This window comes from Oreochromis niloticus, linkage group LG20 (genome assembly GCF_001858045.2).
Source record: "Oreochromis niloticus isolate F11D_XX linkage group LG20, O_niloticus_UMD_NMBU, whole genome shotgun sequence".
NCBI classification, from domain to species: Eukaryota; Metazoa; Chordata; class Actinopteri; order Cichliformes; family Cichlidae; genus Oreochromis; species Oreochromis niloticus.
In genome coordinates, this window is record NC_031984.2 from 28,803,372 (window position 1) to 28,828,728 (window position 25,357).

General features: G+C 40.6%; 2 protein-coding genes across 2 annotated transcripts in view; both read right to left on the reverse strand.

The window, feature by feature from the left end:
- Positions 1-17,393, reverse strand: part of LOC100698494 (V-set and transmembrane domain-containing protein 2-like protein) — a 49,366-nt gene extending 31,973 nt beyond the window's left edge. Inside the window, exon 1 of the mRNA XM_003449125.5 lies at positions 17,062-17,393. Within this exon, the coding sequence (XP_003449173.1) occupies positions 17,062-17,179 (118 nt within the window). The 5' untranslated portion in view covers positions 17,180-17,393. The remainder of the gene's footprint in view (positions 1-17,061) is intronic.
- A 4,698-nt stretch (positions 17,394-22,091) lies between these two features.
- ctnnbl1 (catenin, beta like 1) overlaps positions 22,092-25,357 on the reverse strand; it is a 62,245-nt gene continuing 58,979 nt past the window's right edge. Inside the window, exon 16 of the mRNA XM_003449124.5 lies at positions 22,092-22,694. Coding sequence (XP_003449172.1) covers positions 22,606-22,694 — 89 coding nt within the window. The 3' untranslated portion in view covers positions 22,092-22,605. The remainder of the gene's footprint in view (positions 22,695-25,357) is intronic.

Consider the following 25,357-nt stretch of genomic DNA (forward strand, 5'->3'; position numbering starts at 1 on the left):
AAAGAGTGCCTCGGGACTCAAGACAGCAGCACAAGTAGCTGAGGGGAGGAAATAGGTACTTGGCCTACTTTTCGAAAGTTGCTTAGAATTTTAAAGAAAATCACATTTGATTAATCAGAGGTGAAAAAACACACCGCCTGTGATAGGCGAGTGCCTGCCCTGCCTGCATCAGGACCGGGTCTTTTCATCTTCTCTGCAGCTGCCACATCAGTGACACCTCCGCCACATTAACATGTGCAGAAAGGGAGGAAAGTAAGAGAGAAAAAGTGGGGGTGAGACAAGTGTGAGACACAGCCAAAAAAGATTGAAAGAAAGACAAAAAAAAACAAAAGAGAGAGCATGACTTTGACACAGCAGATTAAAAAAGAATAACAGGCGCGAAAAGTGTCACATCTAATAGGGACACGACACATCAGGCCTCCTCCGAGACGCCGAGCTGTCACACAGGAACAACTCTCTCTAAAAACAGAACGAGCGGCGTCGTTGCGGTGCTAATCAGAGGCGACGTTGGGAATACAACTCCTCAGTTGTAATCTATTTGCAGCAGCGACGCCGAGCTTCATTTGGAGCAGATTTCATTTGCAGTGTTTGTCTTCCTGGAACTACAATTTGGTTGAGCTAATGAGTTTGATGTATCGCACATCTCAGGACAAAAGCAAGACATCACAGCTTATCAGGGGTTCACTGTTACAGGCACAATAATGTTTAATCCAAAAAGTTGTGAATTAGTTATTTGATAAGCTCTTTATCCATGTTTGAAATATGGGAAGACGTTATAGTAATTTGACATGGGTAATATGGATCTCATCTGCATTTGGCCGTAGAACTTCCAATAAAAAATATGTTTTGGATCTGTCCATTTAGGATCTTTGGAACTCAGGAATTAGTCATAATAGGCAGAAATGATATCTCCACTGACTGTTAATTCTCTTATTAAATTCATATCACATCTTTCATAATGAACAAAAGCTATTCTCACATACACTTCCTGGTTCAGTCTTTCGCTTCATTCTACATCAGCAAATTGATTTATACTAGGAAGCAGTTTCACTCTAACTCATAAAAGCAGCGGATTCAGTTTCAACTTGAACAAAAGACTCAACTCAGTGTCCACTTTAGTCACTTGTTTTGATTCTTTGAGTTCTATTTTCCCATCCTCATAAGAAAACTGTTAAATATTCAATATTTGTGAACAAGATGTTCTAGATGCACATGTCTTTTTAAGAATAACCCCTTCCTTCTGATTAAGGCAACGTGGCAGAAAGATTGAAAGTGGACTTGGAACTGACAATGATAACAGAAGTAGCTGCTTGCATGCAAAAGCCCCCAGTTTAAGACTGGAAGGGGACGAATCCAGTCTTGGCTGATCACAGGGTACTGTATTCCTTGTGCCACTTGAAGTCTGAATGAATGGGAGGGTTATGTCAGAAAGGGTATATGGTGTAAAAATGAAATCAAATATGTAAGTCCAAATGCATGGCAACTCCTTGGAAATATGGGAGAGGCGGAGAGTACTATTTAGGATAAGTTCACAAGCTCTGGGCAGTGACTGAAAGAATGAGATCATGAATACAAGCAGTGAAAATAATTTTCCATCAAAGAGTGGTTGGGCTCTCTCTTAGAGGGTGAGGAGCTTCGGTCATTTGAGGCTGACTAGCAGTAGAGCCACTGCGTCTGCATCAAAAGGAGCCAATTTAGGTTTAGGCATCTGACTAGGATGACACATAGACGCCTCCTAGGAGAGGACTTGAGGTAATATTTATACTTGTTAACAATTATTTTGGTTATTCTGGTGGTTCGTTTTAAACCTGACATGTGTTTCTTACTCAGCCTGATTTCTGACATCACCTTTGGACTGGCATTTGGATTATTTGGAGGGACAATGAATGAACAAAAGCGTTGTTTGTGTTAAGTATCTACCGTTATACAACCTCACCATTTATGTAAGAAAGCAGGTGTCAACCATGGGAAATTGACTGGATAACTGAGGCTTTTTACCATTTGCTTTAGTATTTTGTTTGTTTGTTTTACAGTAGCTCCACTAAAAAACGAACAAAGAAAAACGCAGGACATTTTCTATGGACTAACACAAAATTTCAGTCTTTTATCACAAGACAAAGTCTCAGTAATGAGCTGCCAGTGCTTTTTCTTTAATTTTATTTCTTCACAGGTTTTTTCAATTTACTAAATTTACTACAGAAGCATTTCTATATAATAAAAATTAAATATATTGTTGAAACTTGGTTCAGTTTCCCCATGATGTCTCAGAGTGTTTAATATCAGATAATAGATACATTAACAGGTTATTAGGCAGTAGTTTTATTGCTACAGTCCTCTTAACAGCCAGTTGGATATATGTGGCCTACAAGGTATGAAATGATTACAGTGCATTTCTTGATTACCAATTACAAAACCACTAAAACATGCTATGCTAAAGCTATTTTAACACATGGCTAAACTGGGGCTTTTTTCTACTTTTATATGAAAGCAAAACATTCGTCTACGTAGGCAATAACACTGAATAGACACGTCCCTGAAAATGCCAAATAAATCATCAATAAAACGACAACAATTACAACTGATGACAGCACAGCATCACTGCCACTGTACAGGCTGGGATAATGGCCAAAAGTACAAAAGTATAAAATACAAAAACTATTGTTTACACCTCAAAGTTGTATTTTCACAAAGTACAAAATACAACAGTTGGGCACATTGTAACTTCCATTGTAATTTTGTATACTCTGCATAGTCTCCCCTCTCATATTTAAAGAACAACCCTGTTTCTGTGTGTTTAGTTTGTGATAATTACCACCCTGAGTCAAAAGTCTAAACGATCCAACAATCCAAACGATTGCCACAAACAGAGAAATCAGCGTTTAGCATGTTCACACCTCCATGAACACATTTCAATTATTTTATGAGTCACATAAGCTGATCTATCAGTGCAACACAGAAAAGACGCCCATTGTTTAAAGAAAACTGTGCTAATTAAAGCTTGTTAAATCAATTATATATTACATGTTGCACTTGTGATTTACTAAATGTTCTGGTACAAACGGATTGTCTACACATTGGAAAATAATGGATACATTTATATGATACAAATTCATTTATATATGTATATATTATATTTATATATTATTGCATTTATATTATATTATATACATTTATATTACATTTAGATAATATAAACCAAAGCCTTGTAAATATAAGTATAGTGTATAAAATAATATACAACATTTCTGTCTGCTAGAGGCCAAATCAGGTTTTCTGGCCACTGTGACGTTGGTGCCGTTTACTTTAAAGCATGCACACCCACACCATTTTTAAATCCCGAAGACATTTACTCGGAAATGTACTGGAACAAAAGAATAAAATGGCCACTCCAGAACTGCACTGAAAGAATTCTATCAGAGGAAACAGGGGCATTTCCAAATGTACTGCTAAGAACCATCATCTCTGGCCAAAGCATCCCTCCAGTCAAAAGGTGATTTGATATGCAACATATTCTCATCACTAATCCCTTGTCTGCAGTTTGAGCTTCAGCAGCGAGCAGTTTCATGGCTAAAGCATCCCTCTAGTAGCAATTCAGCTGGATATGCAGCATGCTCTCATCATTGGTAGCGTGTCATGTTTAGGGCAATGTAGCTCCAGTATGGAGCAGCATCCTCTCTAGCCAAACTGTTCCTTTCTGAGCTGCACAGCCAGATGCTGACAGAAATCCACCCAGGGGACAGTTAAGCACAGCTCTGAGCGGCCTCATCCACAGCCTTTGTGTTGTGGCAGAATATTCTCAGCATGTCTCGGCTGGAAAACACTCCAAATTCTTTCACTATTGAGGTGCTTTGCCCCTCGTTCTAGTAGATGCCTGTTGACTTTATTTTCATATAGTGCTGGCTTTCTTGCTGAGACTCTTAGGAGAATAAGGGTTTGCTTAATTTAGCAAAAACATTAGGAGCAGGAGAAAACAGCTTGGCTATTAAATAAACAAACAAAGGTCTAAACAAGCTCCTTATAAGCTAATCATTTTTTTTTCTTGATTTTTGCTAGTTGGAGAGAGTTGATTTCTCTTGGTAGGTGACCTGGACTAACCATACTCTGCTTCCATTAATTATAGTTCTGTTCATCTTACTCTCATCAAGAAGGCTTAATTGTTCTATACAGAGTTTCAATACAAAAATGCTTTGGTATATACACACATATTAAAGATAAAAACATGAACATGCATTAAAGTTTGCCAGGAAAGTTGACAATTCACACTTAAGTGACCAAATAACAACTTCTCCTTTATTCTTCTTCTTAGCAAAGGCTAGTAATGCTTAATGCTGAAATAATTAGCAGTTCAATTCAGTTCAGCTAATTTATTTACAAAGCACTAATGTTCAATGACAAATACCAAATTTATTGCATTACTCTTTCATGTCACTTAAAATCATAAATTAAATTCTTTGGATTTGGAGAAACGGTCAGACAAAAGACTTAATTTAAGGCTAGGATATCAGGTATTATATTAAATAGCATGAACTGATTACTTGTTAATTAATTAAACAGAAACATTTTAGCTGTAACACTAACAGTAAAAAAAGATTTAAAAAAAAGAAAAAAGAAAAGCAAACTGCAGGCAGGTCTAGAGCTGGTATCTGCCATGCAACCAGCCATTACAAACCACACTGAGAAAATACATTTTCTCTTATGCACTTCTTCCACACCAAGCTGAGTGAAATGCTATTAGTGTGTTTGTGTACGTGTGCTTTTTCATGTCTCATTCTACACTGCCCACAGGTATCAAGCTGTCCAACTCAGCAGCCCTTTGTAAATACCATGCAGGGCCTCGGAGATGGCCAAGAGCTTATTAGTTGGACATGAAAGACAGAATTTGTGAATCACTGGCAGTCGGCGAAAGGAGGGAAAGAGCATGATTGGATTCAACAAGAGTGTCCCTGTCAGTGTGTGTGTGTGTGTGTGTAAACCCAGAACAATATTTTAAACAACTACGCACGTGCGCCGGTTAATTTAGCTTGAGTTTTGGTAATTGCAAAACCAACCACCAGCAGTCGAGTCCATTCACAGGCAGCAGTCACACACAAATGTCCACACTTTGTCTGTGTCCGTATACATTCACACCTGCTGTGTAAGGGAGAGGCTCTCTACAGCAGTGTAATTAGGCCTGGTCACTGCAGAAACATTTTAATGGATAACCCTGCTTGAGAATGGCCAGGGGCAGCACACGTAATTGAGCATGGTGTGTATATGTGCTGGCTTGCGTGTATGTGTGTAATTCACAAAGGGAGGGCTATAAAAAGGGCAATTCTTGCTGCTTGCTTTGTTTTGTTTCAGCTTTCTTGATTATGTGTGCAGTAGCACCTAATGAATGTGGATTTCAAAGCACTGTGTCTTTGCACTACTTGCAGGAAATTGAGTGTCTTTGCGATCACACAGATACTCAAGGATCTGAGAAGAGATCTGGTGGGGGAAGCCAGTGATGCTTTCATTGTTTTTTCTCTCAGCTGAGTCGGGGTAGGGGGTCGGGGCGAGTGTTACTAGATTTGACATGTGGGAGTTGACCTCTGAAATTAAAGGTATGCTCTCTTCCTTGTCATTTGTTTATTTGTGGCTACCTAAAAACCTGTTCAGAGGTGTAACCAGGATGTGCGCTGAGTAGCAAGACTTGAGGAACTTTAGTTGATGTCATTAAGCTGTCTGGTTTACACAGCTACAGGAAGTTTTTTATGGGACTCCATGAAAATTGCATCCCATATTTGGTAGCTTCCAGAACCACCTTCACCAGCAACAACTAGAAGAAACAGTAACAGTTATGACTTCATCAGTTTCTTATATCACTGTTGAGGAATTTTGGTACACTCTTATTTACAGCGCTGCTTCAGTTCATTATTTTTGGGCATTCGTTAGTGCACAGCTCTATGAAGTTCCTGCTACAACATTTCACTCAAGTTGAGATCTGGACTTTGATTGGGCCATTGCAGCACCTTGATTCTTTCTTCTTCTTCTTTTTTCAGCCATTCTGTTGTAAATTTTCCAGTGTGATTGGGATTTTTGTCCTGTTGCATGACCCAAGTTTTGCCAAGCTTTAGCTGTCGGACAGATGGTCTGGCATTTGATTCTAGAATACTTTGGATTTTGCCAAACGTGGCTCTGTGCATTACAGCCAAACATCTACACTTTGGTCTCATCTGTCGGGACATTGTTCCAGAAGTCTTGTGGTTTGTTCAGATGCAGCTGTCCAAACCTAATCTATGCTTTCATGTTCTTTTCACAGAGAAGAGGGTTTCTCCTGGCAACACTTCCAAACCAGCCACACTGTTTCAGTCTTTAGTTCAGTTCTTTAATTGAACTCGAACTTGCTAACTGAGGTCTGTAGAGTCTGAGATGACTAGAAAGGTGCTGAGTAGCAAGACTTGGAACCACAGAACTGCAAAGATTCCTGTGAAAACCAACTAATTTCTGACTATTAGCCAATGGACAAACTTTCACTAGTGACTTTTGGGTAGTAGTTACTTTCACAGAAGCTACAGGACGCTTATATCAAGAGCAACATACAGTATTTAAACCCAGCAATGTTTTTAATGACTGCACGCTTAAATCAAGCAGAAGCATTTGGTGACTTCTTCATCGTACAATTTTCCAATTTCCCAAATTAACTCTGACACCTCAGCAGGGCAGGGCAAAGCTCATTGTTGGGCCTGAAAGGGTTTAATATTAAAGGCAATGCTGACTGAATAATGTAACCTTTCCATGCTGCTCTTGAAACAGTGCTTCAAAATGTACTGTAAATGCTTGGTTCGATATCAGCCACATGAAAGAAGCAAACACATTAAAGCAGTCTTCAAAGTCAGCTCCCCCCCTATATGATTGAAGTCACGGGAAGCTGCCTGCTGATTATGTGATGGGTTGATTTCAAAGGACTGACACGGGGCCCCATAACATCACAGCATATAGAACAGCAGGAGTCACTGTACTTTCTTGAGAGCCTCAAGTCCTTAAGAGGCAGTTGCTATGGTGAGGAATGGGTGTGTGAAACAATCAAAGCAACTTGCATTTGAGAAGTAGAAGCTAATGAAGCTCACATGCAGAAGGATAACTGCAGCCTGCATAAGCAAGGAGACCAAAGCTGACTGCTGCTGACAGATTTTATCAGCTACACCAGGTGTTTTACATATCCAGCTGATTGGTTTTCTAAAAGGGACTCCTCCAAAAAGCCATGTTAAATAGGAATTTGATATGGATGTGATACTTCCCCTTACAAAAGTCTGTGGGATATAACTGAAAGGTCTGGAAAATTCACAAAGACTGGACCTTTATGTGAGCGCCTCAGGACTGTAGGATAATAAATCCCATGATACAGCATATTGATGCATCTTAGTTGAATTATTCATCAAAAAATTATTTACATGAAGTAATTTTGTTATTGCAGAAGTCAAACAGGTGTCAATGTGACTGACATTGTGCTTCTTGTTGTAGCAGCCAAAGCTACAGAGTTAGAATATGCATCTACTGCACATACCTGCTGCAACTGAGGACATCACGAGCAGCCCCTTCTGGCCTTCAGCAGAGCAGCTCATATAATGAATATTACATGGTAGCTCAATGGACTTGGATGATTGTTTTCATAAGTCTAAACCGTAGCGCTAGATGATGAGTTCACTGCAAATGAGTGATGCGACAGCCTTGCAACCACACCCAAAGGTGGTGTGGTTGATTCGTTCAAAGCTCAACAAAAATGAAAACCCAGCTTTTCATTTTATTTATTCCTTCACAATTCTTTTCTTTTCTTCTTTGCAAATAAAGCTTTGTGTGGTGCCACAGTGCCATACAGCACCAGGATTTCATTCTTTCTTTTTCAGTTCATGATGTACAGCTTGGCCTAAAAGACTAAAAACAGTTCAGTTTTCCGAAATGAGTCATAAGGAATCAACATTGAGCTAACTTGTAATACAGCTGCCTACTCTGGGAAAAAAGCAGCAGAAATCAGAGGGACTCTTCAGAGAACAATGGTACTTCACTAAATTATGTGGCACCCCGCTGAAGGCTGAGGAGCTCTTTCAGGCTGCAAATGACTGATCCTGGACCATGGATACATAACGTTCCCCTCTTCGCCTGCCTCCTTCCTCCTCCTCCTCTTCCTCCTTCAGTGAGACTGCCAACAGATGAATCCTGCCAAGTGCCTCCCCAGGAGAAGTGTGTGTGTGTTTGTGTGTCACTCTCTCTGAGTCTGAGAGTCTTTGTGTATGTGTGTATGTCTCTACTTTGATGGCAACGTTGGCAGTAATGTGTCTAATGGAAGATAAGCAACACTCTCTCAGACAAGACTTCACAGCCTAGCACTTCGCTCAACATCATCATGCTGAGAGGGAATACTCTATCCCCCCTCTCCATCACTTGGCACGTATACACACACGCACACACAACTCAATAGTGTACATCCATGCAAAGCGCACACACTGAGACACAGAACACAGAGGGTTTGGATCATCTCTGTCAAAGCTGCCTTTATCATTTCTCACACAACATCCACAGGGCTTCGCACACGTGCACAAGCAGCACACATCCACGGGTCGAATGATGAGTTCCCGGAGATGAGTTTCTGTCATAGAGGGACACCTCAGAGAAAGTGTAGTTTTGGAAGCTGTCTGCAATCATTTCCCCTCCCAAAGTGTCCACCCCCACCCACGCACACACAAAACCATAAAGTCTTTGCAAGAGAGCGAAGGACGAACACGGCAGAAGGTACTTGCACAGAAAGACAGAGGGAGAGTCCTTGACTGCCGGGTGACCCCCGCAGCTTGTTTGTGCCGATTTTGAAGAGAGTTCCGATCAAGGGAGAGGAGAGGTCTCGTAGTGTAGTACACACAACACGACGAGCAGTGACAGCCGAGGAAAGGGAGGAAGAGGTAAGAATGATGGAGGACACAGAAGGTCTGAGACCACATTGTCTAGCAACGAGCAAAACACCTGAACCGGTGCCATGCTTCCATACAGGTTAGCCACGTTTATCGGCTTCAGTGACTCTGTGTTGTTTTGTCACATAATATCTTTCCTGGTCGCAAAACAACTATAAAATAGCAGGAGTGACATTTAAATGCTCTGGGCATTTTCTTTTTTTTTTTCTTTTTTTTTAACTGGTCATTTTCTCTTAAAATCCATTATTTATTTAATTCACTTTCTACATGAATATAAAACAAACTGTGTGGAGCCACAGAAAAGCAGTTTCACTTCAAAACCTGCAAGGTTAACCTTATGTTTATTCACATCAGTCCAAGTACAGTAATGGCCTATGACAGCGGCAAGACTGCATAAGCCAGACTTTCCCTAAAGTCAGTCATTGTGTTATAATTTCATTAACTGCAATTTTGTTAGAGTTAATCGACTAAACTGATAAAATCCTTAAAGAGCAACTCACCAAAAAATGTATTCAAGAACACTATGAGCATTTAATTTTCACCACATAAAGACCGCCTGGGGTGCTCATGCAGCTGTTACTGTCAGGAAATAAGTGACAATGTCTGTGACTAATCATATGAGTTTCTAAGACACTGTTAAATAATTACAATACTATCACAGCCCACCTCTGTTTGCCATACACTGGCTTTATTTCAAAAGGCTACCCAGAGAAATTGTGGCTGGCTACTCAGGTTAAGAGAGTGCTCTGGCCATTCATCCTGGTCGCTTCACACGCCACCGCAATATCCTCACACACTCATTTCTATTTATGCTTGCTGTTAAGGCTACTGCAGTATTCTCCTGAAGAACAGGCGTCACCACTAAGACAATACACCCACATCAGCTCTGATAAAGGAAGGGTCAAAACTGGAAGCAAAGACATTGCTGTGTTTTTTCCAAAGAGGTTCATGTTTTCAGACTGCTGCAACATCCCCCTCTGTATAGCTGTGAGTATCTGAGCTTCAGGACTGAAATATCATTAGAATGGAAGTAAAAACCGACACTATCGTAGACTCGTGTCTTAATGCTCCAGGTTAGAAAAATCGAAAGGTACACGACCGGCCAAAGCATCGCTGTGAAACGACAGTGAACGCCAACAGATGTGACATCATTTTTGGCGCATGCCACTGTGCGACAGGGGGTAAGCAGCGAGCATAAAAGCAGTCTTTACCCCATTGTCTTGCACTGCCGCTGGTGGCTGTAGCTTTTGTTTGTCTCTGTTTCTCTTAGCGAGCAACCTGTAGCAGGTGGAGAACTGGTTCATGTGTCACTATGCACACCAAGGCTACAGAGAACAGGGACTACCTTTACCAGCTGCAGACATCTGAGAGGCCGAAGCTTATGGATCTATTCTGTGAAGGTTCTCAGTCATCCAGGTCATCGTATTTCTAAGGAGCTTGGAAAGAAAAGCGTCTGGACATCTTTAGGTTTCTTGAAGACGTTTCACCTCTCATCCGAGAAGCTTCTTCAGTTCTAAACTGAAGTGAGCATAAATAAAATCTAAATCACCGCACAGTCATCATGTAGCTATAACTTGACTATGCTTAGATAAACAGCTAAAGTAACAAAAATCGCATTAGTGTCCAAAACTATATTGAAGTAACGTTATTATGGACGGTCCCATCTAAGACTCTTTGCTGGCTTGGTTTAAGCTCAGGATACTTTAAGGAAAGCAATTTCAATCTGACCGTGAAACAAATAAACAAATCAAAAACTTGAGCAGTCGTGCTGTGCTGAGACTAACAATACCAAAGTAGCTACCCACCGAGTTGCTGATCATTACCAACCTGACCCTCCGAAACACCACTTTCAGCTAGTCTTTAATTGTGTTAATTAAAGCAGCACTCAAGGTTTTGAGAGTTTGTTTTCAGAAATGCCAAATATTTTCACTCTCAGCAGTGCCTAGGTGTTTATTTGCTTTTGGTAACTGAAGGAGCTTTTGGGTTAATTATGCCACCCCTAGGAAGAAGCATGACCCATCAAACTGATTACGTCTATGACTATGACTAAGAGATTTCACATTTTATTTTATTACTTCAAAATAAAAAATAATAATCTAGAGTTTCCACTACAATGTGGCAGTGCTTAAAATTAAACAGCTATCATGAAGATGTAGCTATCAGCGAATGGCGAAGAGCAGGAAGAACCAGCGCCTCTTAATGTGAAAATATCACGGATTACCATTCTGAGTACACTTTGCTCACGAAAAGATGTGCAGGCAAAGTCGGGAAGACATGAAAAAGATTGATTTTTAACTCCTGAGAAAACTAAGCTGTGTATTTTGCGGAGGGAAGGTGCAGCTACAGTGGTAATTTCTCTCCTTTGTGTAGTTTATCCTAGGCTGCCCTCCAGCACTTGTCTCCTCAGTGAGGAGTATATACTGAGGTCAGGACCTAAATGCATTGGCTCTACCTACTGCTGAGCACCAACAAGCTTTAAAACTGTCAGCCTGTCCCTCTCCCTCACCCGTCCTTCCTGTTTGTTCTGACACAGGCCTTCTTTTTCTATTTTTGAATCACTTTCTGTGCAGCACATTCACTGACAGTAGCAGAGAGACAGAAAGACTATACGCCTGAAGGAAAGTCAGGCTACAAAACCTATCAGGAACAAAAACAACAACCCAACACATATTGTCAAATTAGCCACCTTATTTACACAGTCTAATCATTTGAGAGGCAGAATAAACAGAGGCTTGTATATAGTGGTGCATCAAAGGAATGCTGATAGTTTCATTTCCAAATAATTAGATTTTTAGTGATTAATTGTTAAGTGTCTGTGAGAAAACACAAATTTCCACAGCTTTTCAAAAGCTATTGTTTTTTTCCCCCATCAACACTAACAAAAAAAACATATCCTATTTATGATGGCACCAAAGAGAAAAGCCAGCAACATCAGATGCTTAGCATTTTTAAATAAATAATTCAAATAAATGTTTATCAAACCTGCACTCACTTCATCTGTTAGTTGCCAAATCAATCAGTGTTGGGTTGGGGGTACAGCGCACTATACCCTCTGTCCTGAATCCTATTTATTATCATCTTTAATTTGTTAAACAAAACTTTAACAGATCTTTAAACTGTAGATCACAGTTTTTGTTAAATATTGTAAAACTTAAGATATGCCTTGCTCTTGAATCCAATATTCACCTTCTATGTATTAAACCCAGAAAACCATCTTTTCCCTGGTGTTAGCAAAGCAGCCTGAGACATAAAAAAAACATTGTTGCAATCAGCTGAAGTTTGTTGCTTAGCTCTGTTAAGAGTGGTTATTTCTGTATGAGTTGCAGCTGTGTACAACTCATCCACAAAGTTGCCATTTCCTCACGGCAGCTAGTTATGGTGGCTACATCTTACTGATGTTCCTAATCCCAGCTACAAAGCTCTGGTTGATTGACTGGAAACAGGAATCAATGTGCTCAGCTACTGATCTATTCTCCACCCACTCAAAGGAAGGATATGGCTAGTAATTCAGGGGATGATGTCGAGAATCACATTAAGTTTCCAAATGCTTTATCAATGTTTCCCCATTAAACTACGTTGTTATAATCATAGGGCTGGCTTATAAGCCGTAAATTTAGCACCAAACAGTAACATGTGCAGCGCATTTATTTTGCTTCTACAGAATTTATTCTGTGTTCTCTTGGAAAGGCTAGTAAATGCATGGCCCACGGTCACGAGGCCAAAGATGAAGTATGACTCGCTATCAGACGGCAGATGTGAAAACTGAAACACTGCTCTCATTTTCTTCATTACCTTTTATTTAACTGAATATTGTTACAAAATCTCTCTGAGATGAAGCAGCTGTTTTGGTAATTATTCCCGAAAAAGCAAATACGACGCATTGTTTACTCAGTGCTACTTGGATAACTGCCCATATTAGCTGACCCAGTTCAGTCTTCTATATTAGTAACAGTAAATCAGTGCACCTGACTGGCTTGTTTTTTTTTTTTTACGACAGCCATTCTTCTTTGTAGTCACTGCAGTGATGATGTATGGAGCCTCAGTATCATGTACTGATGCACCGCCATCACGTGTGAACCGCGAGTGCGGCGATGAGCAGACATCGACATTTGGTGTGCGATTCCATAGAAGACAGGAGTAAACCCTGCAAGCTGCTGCACAGTGTTTGCCAGTGATACTGTGTTGGCTGCTGTTAAATTTTTAATAGTCTAACAGTATTGTGATGTCATTAATTGGTGCTCCAGTTTGCCTTCAGTGGAAGTCCCACCTGCACCTCCTATATTTATAATTCTACAAATCCTCAAAAAGGACGTTTCAGTTGGTAAGAACAGTTGTAAAGGAGGTGTAACCATCACAGTCTGCGGCTGCATGTGTGCCAGATTGTTCGGGGCGGGGGGGTATGCTCGTGCGCCCATTTACTATCTTCTTCTCAAATAACTGTCACTTTGTGGAGGGGCAGCCATGCCTGAAGCCTTTTAAGACAGTGCAGCAGCCATAAAACATTCTTCCTTCATTGAATGGAGCGTAATTCACTTGTTGAACAGAGAAAAATGGTTAATCCAATCTAATAATGGGAAAGTGGTGCTGGTTTCTCTGGTGGCAAAGGTCAACTTTTGTGAAGATAAATGAATGGTGTTAAGTGAAGGCTCACAAACATCTATTCTTTAACATGACCTGTTTTACCTCGGAAAATGGTTTTGTGCTGAATAAAAGGGGTTAAAGATGATACACAGACAGCTCTGGTAATGTTATTCAAACTTGAGTGCTGTTTTCTTATTTCTTACTTTCTTTCTTTTTTTAGTTTTACATTGTTATTTTGCCCCAATGGCTCATTTACCCTCACTGATTGGAAACCAATTGATTGGTTGGAATAATGGCTTCACATCCTCCTAATTAGGAGTTAATTGAAAAGTATCAAAGACTAAAACAGCGTCTGGGCAGATGCAGACAGGAAATCCTTGCTCGATTTTCATAAAGTTCCAAGCTGTTTTTCTTTCGACACTTTTATTTGCTTCTCTTCGTTCCCACTTTTTTGTATACAGCTCATGCAGGAAAGGAAAAGCGAGGATGAATTATGACCCCCAGAGGCTCAGAAACCACAAATACGAGCCAAATGGGAAAGAAAATGAAGGTCTCTCGATTTCCCTCATCTGACCCTGTCGTGCCATTTGTTGGATATGACTCACGGTGGTGCAGCTCATGCTGTGAACTCACCTCATAACTATGGATGTCATGGCAAAATTGTCTTCTGCAAATACAAAGGTGTTAACTGAGTACAGCTGGGTTTATCCCCATCAAAATCGCTGAACCTTCATCGCTCCTACCCTCCTCACTCATTATAAAAAAACAATCCATTTGAAAATCCTATTAGACTTAACTCCATACCACAGTATTATGCACAGTGCTTTACTAATTATTACATTGCAAGGCCATTTAGTATTTCAATTAGGAACTAGACTACATGAATCTGGTAATGCACTTGCTTCTGCAGGAGTTTTAAATCTCTTGTTGCCCTCCTCTTTTCTCTCATTTTTACCCCCAGGACAAAACAAAAACAAGTGTATCTGCACACACTCATTTCCATAAAAATCCTGCACACACACTGTCCTAAAATATGTCTTCCCACAGGCACGTTATTCAGCTTGAAGAAAGGAGTCAGAGTCCTTATTTTACAGATGCACCGCGACCTGTCATGAAGTAGTTTTCATGTTGGTCCATATGGAACAAAATGATAAATATTTTAAGCTGAAATACAGAGAAAGTGTTTCGCTAGGATGTGACTACAAAGGGGGTGAGGGATCTAATGAATGGTGTATATAATGAGAATCCAGCTCAGACTTTACACCAGGTTGGATGCTGCTAAATCATGTTGCCAGAGGGAGTCCCTGTGGTGACCACAAAGCATCCAATATATTTGGATCCCTGCAGGTACAACCTTATATATAGTGAGGTTGTGATGATCCCAGACAAATATCTTAAAAATATGTGGATACGGACAGCCTCATCCATCTGTAAACGTTAAACAAAAACATGTGACATGGTTGACTGTTGAGGGGTCAAAGGTTTTTCCTCCATAAATGAGCACCTGTTAAGATGTGACTACGGTATATATAAAACCACATTAAGGAGGTGTTCAGCTCAGCTTGTTACAGAACCACGTTCATCAAATTTAATTAAAAAAAATTTGAATATGCTGACTTTTAAAGATGCAGTATGTTGAACACGTTAATCTAGAAGGGGGTGCTGTTGCTTCTAAAAGAAAAAGCAGTGGCTGTTCCAGACCCTAAGAAGGGCAACTTTTATGTCTTAGCCCAACTTAGTTTCATCTCTACTGGACGTGGACATCTGCAACCAATGTTCATGTCTAGCAACAAATCACCCAACAGTAAACCTGCATTGTGATCTGCTGGTGGAGCTACACAATCTTTTTTGCTACTGGAAGTAAGCCTCCAGACTTCTGCACGGACTGATGCTGATGGCCGGGGTGTCAGTGAGGGGTGGTAAGTGCTGTAAGCAGAGTGTAAGGAGACATACCTGCAGCCATTAGTGCTAGGTTAAAAAAATCTCTCCAGTGGCTCCTCACCAGAAGATACAGCATCTGCTGGCTTTTCTACTTTATTCATCATTGATCTGCCCTTCAATATGATTGACAAGTAGCCAGAATTATTGAGAAAAGAATGTGATCTCTGCTGCTTATTTCTTCTTATCTTGGACAGAAGAATTAGATTATGCTAGGTTCACAGCAGCATTATACCTCGGACCAACACTAGCGGGTTAGCGTGCTTACACACTGAAGCCTGGATCGGTTGCGAGCACGGACAGCTACAGATCTGCAGGCTGAATAGTCATTCCTGTTATACTTCTTTGAAGTCCACTGCCTGAGCACATGCGTATTTGGTGCACTATAATGTGAATTCTCTGCGGACTAGTTCCTCGCACTTACTTACATATTTATGCCACAGGGACCCAATTGGACCCTATCAGACTTGTAGACACGGGAAGTATAAAATCCTTTTCACAATACGTCTTTAGACGTCTTTGATTGTTAATTTTTTTACATTTAGTTGAAACTGGCACTTCATTTTTAACATTTTAATCTAATAATCTTACATATTACACCTTTCAAATGTGAAATTTGTAGGAGTATTATAGATATTTAGGATTATTTCCTGTTTTTGTTTTTTTGTCAAAAATATCAACATTTTCACAGCTCTGGTTTCAGCCACTTCTGCATTATTTTATATTTATGCCTTCGTTTAAGAGACCTTGCATCTCATTTTTGATGTAGTCATGTTTTAAGGTGCATTTTTACAGTACGAACGGCGTGCCTTAGAGTCTGAGTGCACATTTACCACCGAAAGTAAAGTGCACTTCTTCTTTTTTCGACCCAGACAAACACAAGCCTGCCAAGCACATCTGCCAAGCTGGCAGCATGACACCTGTGGAGATTGGCAGGCTCAGCCAAAGTTGCCAGGATAAACTGGGGAGCTGTGGCATTCACTGTGTGTTTGACTTTATGACGTAACCGAGCGTAAACCCTGGAGGCCATTTAGGAAAGCTCCTGCTGAGAGAGAAGGGGGGCTGATCCGAACCAGATCAAAGGTTCCTCAGTAAAGATTTTACTCGGATATGACAAGAGAATATTAACATCCACCTGTCAGATGGCATCACCTCTCCTCTGGCGGGATGAATCACGCACCGATCAGGAGGCAGGAGGATGAGCAGAACTGGTGGAAAGCCACAGCACTCAGAGAAAACAAAATCATGCCAGTCATGAGGGCTGGCTGGCTCGCCATGCATCACAAGATCACAACTCATTAAAAATGGTGATCACATGAATCAGATTTCACTGGAAATGGTCTAAATTTAAATGATAAAGCTTGCTGTCTGACTGGTTGATGAACACATTTTGTATTTCCAATTTTATGCATGAACGCAAAAAACAACAACAACAACAAACAGAAGCACTTTTAGTAACCTAAACACACACAAAGAAAACACATTTGCATTAGTTGGCATCATCATCGGCACCAGCCTCAAGCCCATGCACTGCTCTTTTGTTTAATTCCACCTCTGCATATGAGCAGATGGCATCACCTGTGCCACCCTCTCCACAGTCCGAAGCGGAGCTTACACCTACCGTTCCCAGAGATGTGATTCTCTATCTCGCCGTGTCCAGCTTGCCTCGTGGAGACACTAAGTTGCATGTAGAGTCCCATGTAATGTAAACTCCCCAACAGCACCCTGAACGCTCCCATTTCGCTTGTTTTGTCTCGCGCTCTTTTTCACATCGAGTGGAGTGCACGTCGAAAACAAATTTTTTTTCTCTTTTTTTCTTTCTTTTGTTGTTGTTTAATCCGGAAGGATTGTTCTGGCGACGAACGGAGTGTGATACCTGCGAGAAATAACGAGGAAGTCGCCGCAGCCTCCTCCTGTGCCAGCTGACTGACTGACTGAGTGAATGTGGCTCTGCTTCCGCTCACTCGGTCCTACATGCGGCGGAGGGAGACTTTTCCCCCATTAGAAAGTGCCGCGGCTTGCAGTGGGGAATATCAATTATGAGAGGAGTGATATTACAAGCATTCAGCAAACTTAATGACGCTGAATTTGTCATTAACGAAATCCACTTTTATGAAGCGGCGCGAGGCCACTAAAAGCTGAAAACCCTTATTAAGCTAGTATTCAAACTAATTAGTATTTTAGTATTATAATGTTTTCATAATATGAGTTAATGTCGTCACGGAGGTGTTTTTTTCACCAGACAAGCGTGCAAGGGAGGTATCAAAAATTAGCATTGGGCAAATAAAGTGTTGCTTTCACTACATTTAATATTTAAATGTAGTGAGAGACAGTGGCTTGTTTCATCACTGTACACACACACTGTTAAACTCTGAAACAACTGAGCCCACAGTGGGCATCACAACCACGTATGGCTAACTGCTTTTTTTCTGTCCTCGCCAATGTTTCCTGTGCACCCAAATCCAGTGGCGCTGTTTGGGGGTCTCATAGCTCACCTCTTGCGTCCAATGTGAACTACAGCAGCATTACTCCTGCTCGACGTCTGAGTGGTGTGAAATAAATGTTTCTTTTGATGTAGCTTACAGTCTGCTCACTGATTCATTGCATTGTTTAGACTAGCAGAGCCACAGTAATGAGCTTCATCGCTGATTTGGCGCTGGAGTGTGGTTTGTTTGCCTGAGAGACTGATGTCAGGGGCACGCTGCCTGTGTGCTGTGTAGCTATCCGTGGTGCTGAAATGTAGCCTCACTGCTGTCCGCATGAGCAGTATAGAGATCAGATTTCTAGTGACAAATGTATGCAAGTGATTTGTAATCCTTACTGGGCCTAAGGACCTTTCTCAATACAGAGCAGCCCAGCTAAGAGCATCAGTTTTGTCCACCTTGTTACCAAAATAACATAAAACTGGGTGTTTTTTTGTTTTTTGTTTTTTTATCAGTTCTGCTAACTGGATTTTTGCCTTAAATGCGTCAAAATTATACAAAAAGGAAATTAAAACTTAAGACACATATGTAACTTATAATATGTTTTATTATATTTTGTTTAATGTTTCTGTCTATTTCATAACTTTGAATTACTCAGCTTAAGATATGTATTTGTGTTATTTTCCAGTGATGGGTCTGTTTCACACAAGGCACAGCTGAAATATTGAATCAAGTCGCCACAGGGGCAGCTGCCCCTCCAGTCTTAGGTCAGTATGCAGTAGCATTGCACTCTCTATCAAATATTGCCCGTTCAACATAATTTGTCCAGTGTTTTGTTCCAATAACCTTGTGAAAGCTATGCGTTCTTTGTTTTTGAGGCAGGAAACAATTTTTCATAGTATTTTTTTTCTTCCTGTCCATTACCATCATTCTTTCAGTTTTTACTGTTTTCACCTCAATCATAGGTGCTTGTAGGATGTTGAACAGAACATGAGCAAGTGCATAACTCTTCCACAGACCCATAAAATTCTTCTAGAGGTCTTTGCAGTGACCTGCTGAAGATCCTTTTCCAAAAAGAAAGAGCTTCATTCATAGGTCCAGCCTAAAGCACTGCTTCAGATAAAACATGAAAAAAGAGCTGATTTTTAGGGAAATGGTGTAAAGAGTTTAGAACGGAAAAGGAGGACACTTTTGTTGATGTTTTGCTTGTCATTCTGGTTGAAATACCTGATGGTCACTTTACAGGGTTGCCATTAGGGCACACTTACAGTTGTATGTGTGTTAGTAATATTTTGCCAGGTCTCACTGAAACACTATTTTCACAGTAGGGAGTGAGAGTGGATACTCTGGTGGAAACATCTTATGCAGCAATGAGCTCAGCCCCTATGCTGAGTTCTGGTGCAGAGCGGCAGTTGGACTACAGGAGCAATTAACTTTTTTCAAGCCTGCGAGTTTTAGTGCTGGTAGCTTTATGTATGCGAACCAGACTGCTAATGAGGATGTAAGGCAAAGTTGATGATGCTGAGAACTTAAGAAAAAATCAGTTTCAGTTGTGTGAACTCACAGCCACATGTACCCCACCAATATCGATCGACCAGTCGGGGCAGTTAAGGCACTGTACTGGCAGACTGAATTCAAAACCAATAAGAGACGGTTGTCATTAGACCAAATCTCACCTGTCTGCTTCAGGTTTTCTGCTGTCTCTTCCTTTACCTTAGACAGCCATTGATATAGGTAGAGGGTGTTAAACAGCCAGCCTGCCTCTTTCCCTGTCACCACCGGTATGCTTACTCAGTGTCTGCTGTCTACATGGGCGAGCTCATGACTAAATATGTCAACTCCCGGCCTGCTAGATGTGTTTAGCAAAAGTCACATACAGTGATTTTGCCTGGCAGTGGACACAGATTGTTGCCATCCTTCCCTCCTTATCACACTGCTTTCAGCCTGCTTTTGTTATTTCTCGCCAAGTTTACTGAGGGTCAAAATACACAGCTTTTATTATGCCAACATTTCAAACCTAAATATTATTTATTGCTAATACAAATAAGACTTTCGATTTTTGACTATAGCTACAGAGCTATATTTAGCATTACATGTTAGCTTTACAGATTTTATCTGGTGTGTGTGTATATACATATATAGATCTATTTCTCTATCTCTCTCTATATATATCAAAGCATTAAGGTGGCTGTTTTGCAAACTTTACCAATCCCTCTGCTCACTCTCAATAACAGAATACCTTCTTCCTCCCTACTAAAAAGAGAAAAGCCCAAAACCACAGTGGTGCACAGTGTTTGCACTCAGTCATTCGGAAAATACAATTATTCTCCCTCCCCTCGGCTGTGAAATTGCTGTACAACCGCTGTTAAACACGCTGCAGTCATAATCACTGATAGGAGATGCATGGGGCTGGGCCTCCTCTGCCAATAGGGTATGCAAACGACGCCCCGCCGCTCTACCCATCTTGTTACTGAGTGATATTAGACTTTGTAAAGGCACTTAGGAAATGCAGCAGATGTGGCAGCTGTCAGTGAGTATCCCACCCAGTCCCTCCCACCACTGCTGCCTCCTGTCAGCAGTCATGGTCAAGGATCTGGAGAGGACATGGTGTACTTAAATGGGTGATTGATAATGTAAGCCTGTTTCTAACAAAAGTTGGGATATAGTGTAATAAAAACCAAAAGCCATTAATTTAAAAAAAAATCTAACCCAGGCTGAATCTTTAAAAGTGGAAAAGCACTTTCCGTGCTCCACAGTCAAATAATTTAAATTCAGGATCTGCAAATAATCTTAATATTTAATCGTCATCATCTATGGTTCAGATGCACAGAAATCTTTACCTGTGATAAGCACAGGGTCTGATCTTTGAGCCCTGTGTGAGTGTTTTGACAGAAACCTGACATAACTGCGTCATAGAAATCCCTTAATAGGCTCAGATGGACTTCGGCACAACCATATGGAACGGTATTATTGTTCTAAATAAATTTGGCTCTGAGCTTTACTGCTCTTTGTAGATTTAACCAACTTAATTCAACAAGATATAACTAGACGCAACATCTGCTTCTCAACATCTATCAAGTATAAAGCTAGTATGAAGGTGGAATTTTAGATTTAAGAATCCGCTGAAATCTAAGTGTCCTGCACAAGTCTTCCACAGTTCATCACTTAAACTTCTGCCTCTGCACCTATGAAGAAAAAAAAAAAACTGTGCAGTATTTGCAGTCAATTTTTCAATAACACAAAATTATTATATTTAATTTTATTTTCAATCACATATCACCCCAATGAGCACTTCACTCTCAGACTCCTGCCTTACTTGTGGTTCCTAACATATTCGAAAGAAGAAAGAGGAAAAGCTTTCAGGCCGCTCTTCTGTGAAACCAGCTCCCAGTTTGGATTCAGGAGACAGACACCCTTTCTGCTTTTAAGATTAGGCTTAAAACTTTCCTTTTTGATGAAACTTAATAATTAGGGTGACCCTGTATCCTCCTTTAGTGATGCTGCAATAGGCCTAGGTTGCTGGGGGATTCCCATGTGTTTATACACCACTCTGCATTAATTCATTAATTATTATTAATCTCTGACTATATTCCACAGTGTGTTTTTTGTCCTGCCTCCTTCCCCTCATCCCCAACCAGTGGCAGGCTGATGGATGCCTATCCCGGAGCCTGGCTCTGTTAAAATTGAGTTTTTCCTTCCCATTGTCGCCAAAAGCGTAAATTCAGTCTTTATATAGAAATTACTCTTATCAGATAGTGATACTAGGCTGAGGCTGATATTCTCTCTCAGTTAACATGTAATTCATAATGGTTTTTTTTCCCTCCCAAACAAAGATGCAGCCTGGCGGACAAGACAGAGACAATAATGCAGTAGGTCCGTTTGTGTACACAGCTGTACTGTAATCCACCTCCTCACTGATGTGCGTGAACAGCATCAGCGTCAAAGAAAAACAGCAGTGGGCTGAGAGCTCCGGGAGGCTGCTGCGATCCATCCGTGGGTGGGTTTAGACAAGTAAAGAAGAAGCAGGTCTGCTTTCCGCAAGGATTCTAATATTGCGAACGAGGCTGCAGATATAGGCTTGCTGTCTCCATCTGCGCGTCCGTGCAACAGTAACCAAGTGGGGGCATAATGAGATTCATGTGCACACACTGTTATCAGCTTGCTGTGCCAATCCCACGCTGTAAAACATGACATTTAATCAAAATCAAAATCAAACAGGCCATCAGAGTTCCATTACCAAATGTTTTTTATTAGAAAATATTTTACACCTAAATCCATAAAAAACAAAAACAGAAACAAAACAGACCAAACAAAAACTCGCCAGGTAAAAAGCTTTGAGGGGGGAATTTCTGAGTTTAAAATCTGTGTCCATGATTATCCTGCAGCGTCCAACACCAGAGTACAGAAAATAAACAGCACTGTTGCTGAGAGTAGTCTTGCTGGCTGGGTGTTTCAGTCAAGATACAATTTTCTGCCCTCCAAACTCAACTCCCACTGTGTCTGCAGTAAACCTCTTCATTGGAACTGAACCAATTCTCTGACACAAGACTTAGACAATTAGACAAAAAGGATATTATTAACTTAGGGATCTAATTTTAAATTCTTTCTCACATGACCCCCCCCCCGAATGCTTTTAGCTGTTTCTGTTCATTTAATCATTAATTTTCTGGGCTTGATGATCACCGAGGTTCTTCGTGTTTGAGGGTGGGAAAGCGTGAGCGTCTGCAAGAGAAGAAGTGAGCTTAGAAGTTGTCTGCAAGGTCCATGATCCTCTTCCGCTCGGCCTCTTTGAATTCATCGCTCTTTCCATCTCCGATGCTCTCGGCGTACTCTGCAATAGATAAAGAAAAATCAGAGGATTAGTTGGCTTGACAGCACAGGCGTGGACCTTCTGACTTTTGTGGTTAAACAGAACATCCTTGGAGCCAGAAATTGACAGAATTGGTCCTCCGGCACTGAACAGGAGGTGAAAGAGGGAAGAAAAACAAGGTACACTTCAGGTTTAGGAATTTTCCTAACAAGTTTAATTAGAGTAATGTAGGTTCAATAATTCATTTGTTCAGTAAAACGGCCACAAAAAATGCAAAGATATTCACAGAAAAACAAAAATTTATGAGATGGGTTTTTGTCAAAGCAACCAAAAACTAACCAGTGCTCTGGTCCTTAAACACCACCTCACTTCAGCTTTACTTACTGATTTATTGAAAACTGACTGAATACAAATATACTTTGAATTATGCATGCAAGCTGATTTGAGAAACTGACCATCAAGGGCCCTGGGGCAAGTCTGCAGTTCAGTTAGAAATTTCTGGCAATGACGCCTGCTTCCTGCACTTAAAATGCTGAATAATTAGAAAGAAGCAGAGTACAGCGATGCTGTAACTTCAAGAGGAAGAGTGAAAGCTATTCTCTGTATACAGTGGCTTGCAAAAGTATTCGGCCCCCTTGAACTTCTCCGCATTTTGTCACATTACAGTTATTTATTTGTAAAAAATGTTTGGAATCATGTATGATTTTCGTTCCACTTCTCACGTGTACACCACTTTGTATTGGTCTTTCACGTGGAATTCCAATAAAATTGATTCATGTTTGTGGCTGTAATGTGACAAAATGTGGAAAAGTTCAAGGGGGCCGAATACTTTTGCAAGCCACTGTATTAAAAGGACTAAGCTAAAGGGAACTATGCATTAAAAGGCTTTTGTTATTAAATAGCCTTTCACTCTAGTCTAGACATTCTTCAGTCTGTACATCGCTTTTCAACAAAAAGTCAAATTATAGGATGTTTGCTGTGGAAAGAAAGAAAGGAAAAAAAAAAAAGCTTTTCTATAATAAGTCGCCCTGCAGCAGTGGCTGCACTGAAATCTACCCTGTTTCCTCAGTAACTGGTCCAGGTGTATTGTGCAGTGCTTGTACTTAAGTGTGGACTGCTCTACATTTGACTGTTTTCTTTATTGTCTGCCTCTCACAGGAGCCCTCTGAGACAGCGCGACGGTCGATTTGTGAGTCTAATGTGCAGAAAGTTGCAGCTGCCGCAGCCCCAGCAGAGTCCGTGCATCCGGCATCTCTCTCACACAGCCTCTGAGGCAGGGATTACACATTAAACCCAGGGATGTCGAGACAGAAAGATGGAATAAAAAAAATAAATAAATAATAAAAAAAAGACTATTTTTCTCTGGGAGACACTTCAGAGAGAAGAGAATGAAGGAGGGCTTTCCTCACAAGAGCCCGCAGGGTTTAGGAGGATAAAGAATGGCTGCCAAAGACACAGAGAAGATTTTGCTTTTGAGGGTGGAAGGATGTTTTTATGTTATTAGATTGTACATAAAGGATAGTGACAGATATAATGGGGCTGAGGACAAACCTCAAGAGATACTGTAAAAGAATACTACTTGTCTACAGATGTTCTGGAGGAACAGGCAAAATTATTTATTATGTTAATTCTGGTTTTATAAGGACCTGTTTCTTATTTTTTCATCGTTCTGACAAAAACAAAAGAAATCAGTTTAGACTTTTAAAAAATGTGTTGGTGCTCAAAAAGCAGGAGTTGGATATACAAAATTTTTAAAGTGTTTCCAAGTGTCAAGAACTGGAGTGAGAAGTATCAACAATAAACTCAAAGAGAGCCATGCAGCACAGAACAAGCCTGGCAGAGGTAGGAAGGGAATCATTTCAAGGACTCTGGAAAGAAAACAAGTGAGAGATGTTTCTAAAGACCCCAGAACTAATGCAGAGGCACAAGTGACCTTAGCCCTGTTGGGAAATGTAGTCCCAAAGAAGATAATCACTAGAACCCTGCAAGGAATGGACCATGAGGTTGCAGACCAAGAAAAGAGACATTCAAGCCAGACTAAAGCACGCTAATGATAACCAGGAGAAAGATTATGTAGACTTCTTTGGAGAAAGAAGGGAGAGGTGTACAACCCAAAGATCACAGTGTATCTGGAACTGTGAATCTCATGATTCGATGGAATCATGAAGAAAGAAGGATATACGATTATTTTGAAAGATAAACTTGGTCTGGGTCATGGTTTTTATCTTCCAGAACAACAAAAAAATCAAAAAATAAACTGTTTCTGTAAGAAACATTATGAACATGGCCTGCACAAAGCCCTGATGTGACTTCTACTGAAAATCTGTGGGGCAAACTGAAGATCAAGGTCCATCCCAGAAGACCATCTAATGTTAAAAAGCTTGAGAGATTCTCCAAAGAATAGGCTAACATGCAGACATGCCTCGCATACCTGCTGGCCACTGTACGGCTACATCCTACAAATCTGTATCTATCAGAGTAGTATGGGAGAGCATTAATAGCTACCATGTTTCATGGTTCTTAAATGGCATGGTAATTGGTTTTAACTTGTTATTTAAAAGCAGCACCACTTTTAAACTCCTTAGCTGACCAAGTGCATAAAGTTGTCTTTGTCTACAGTGATTAATACATTCCTTTCTCCAACTCTTATTCAACAGGAAAGCTATTAACAACAACACTTTCTA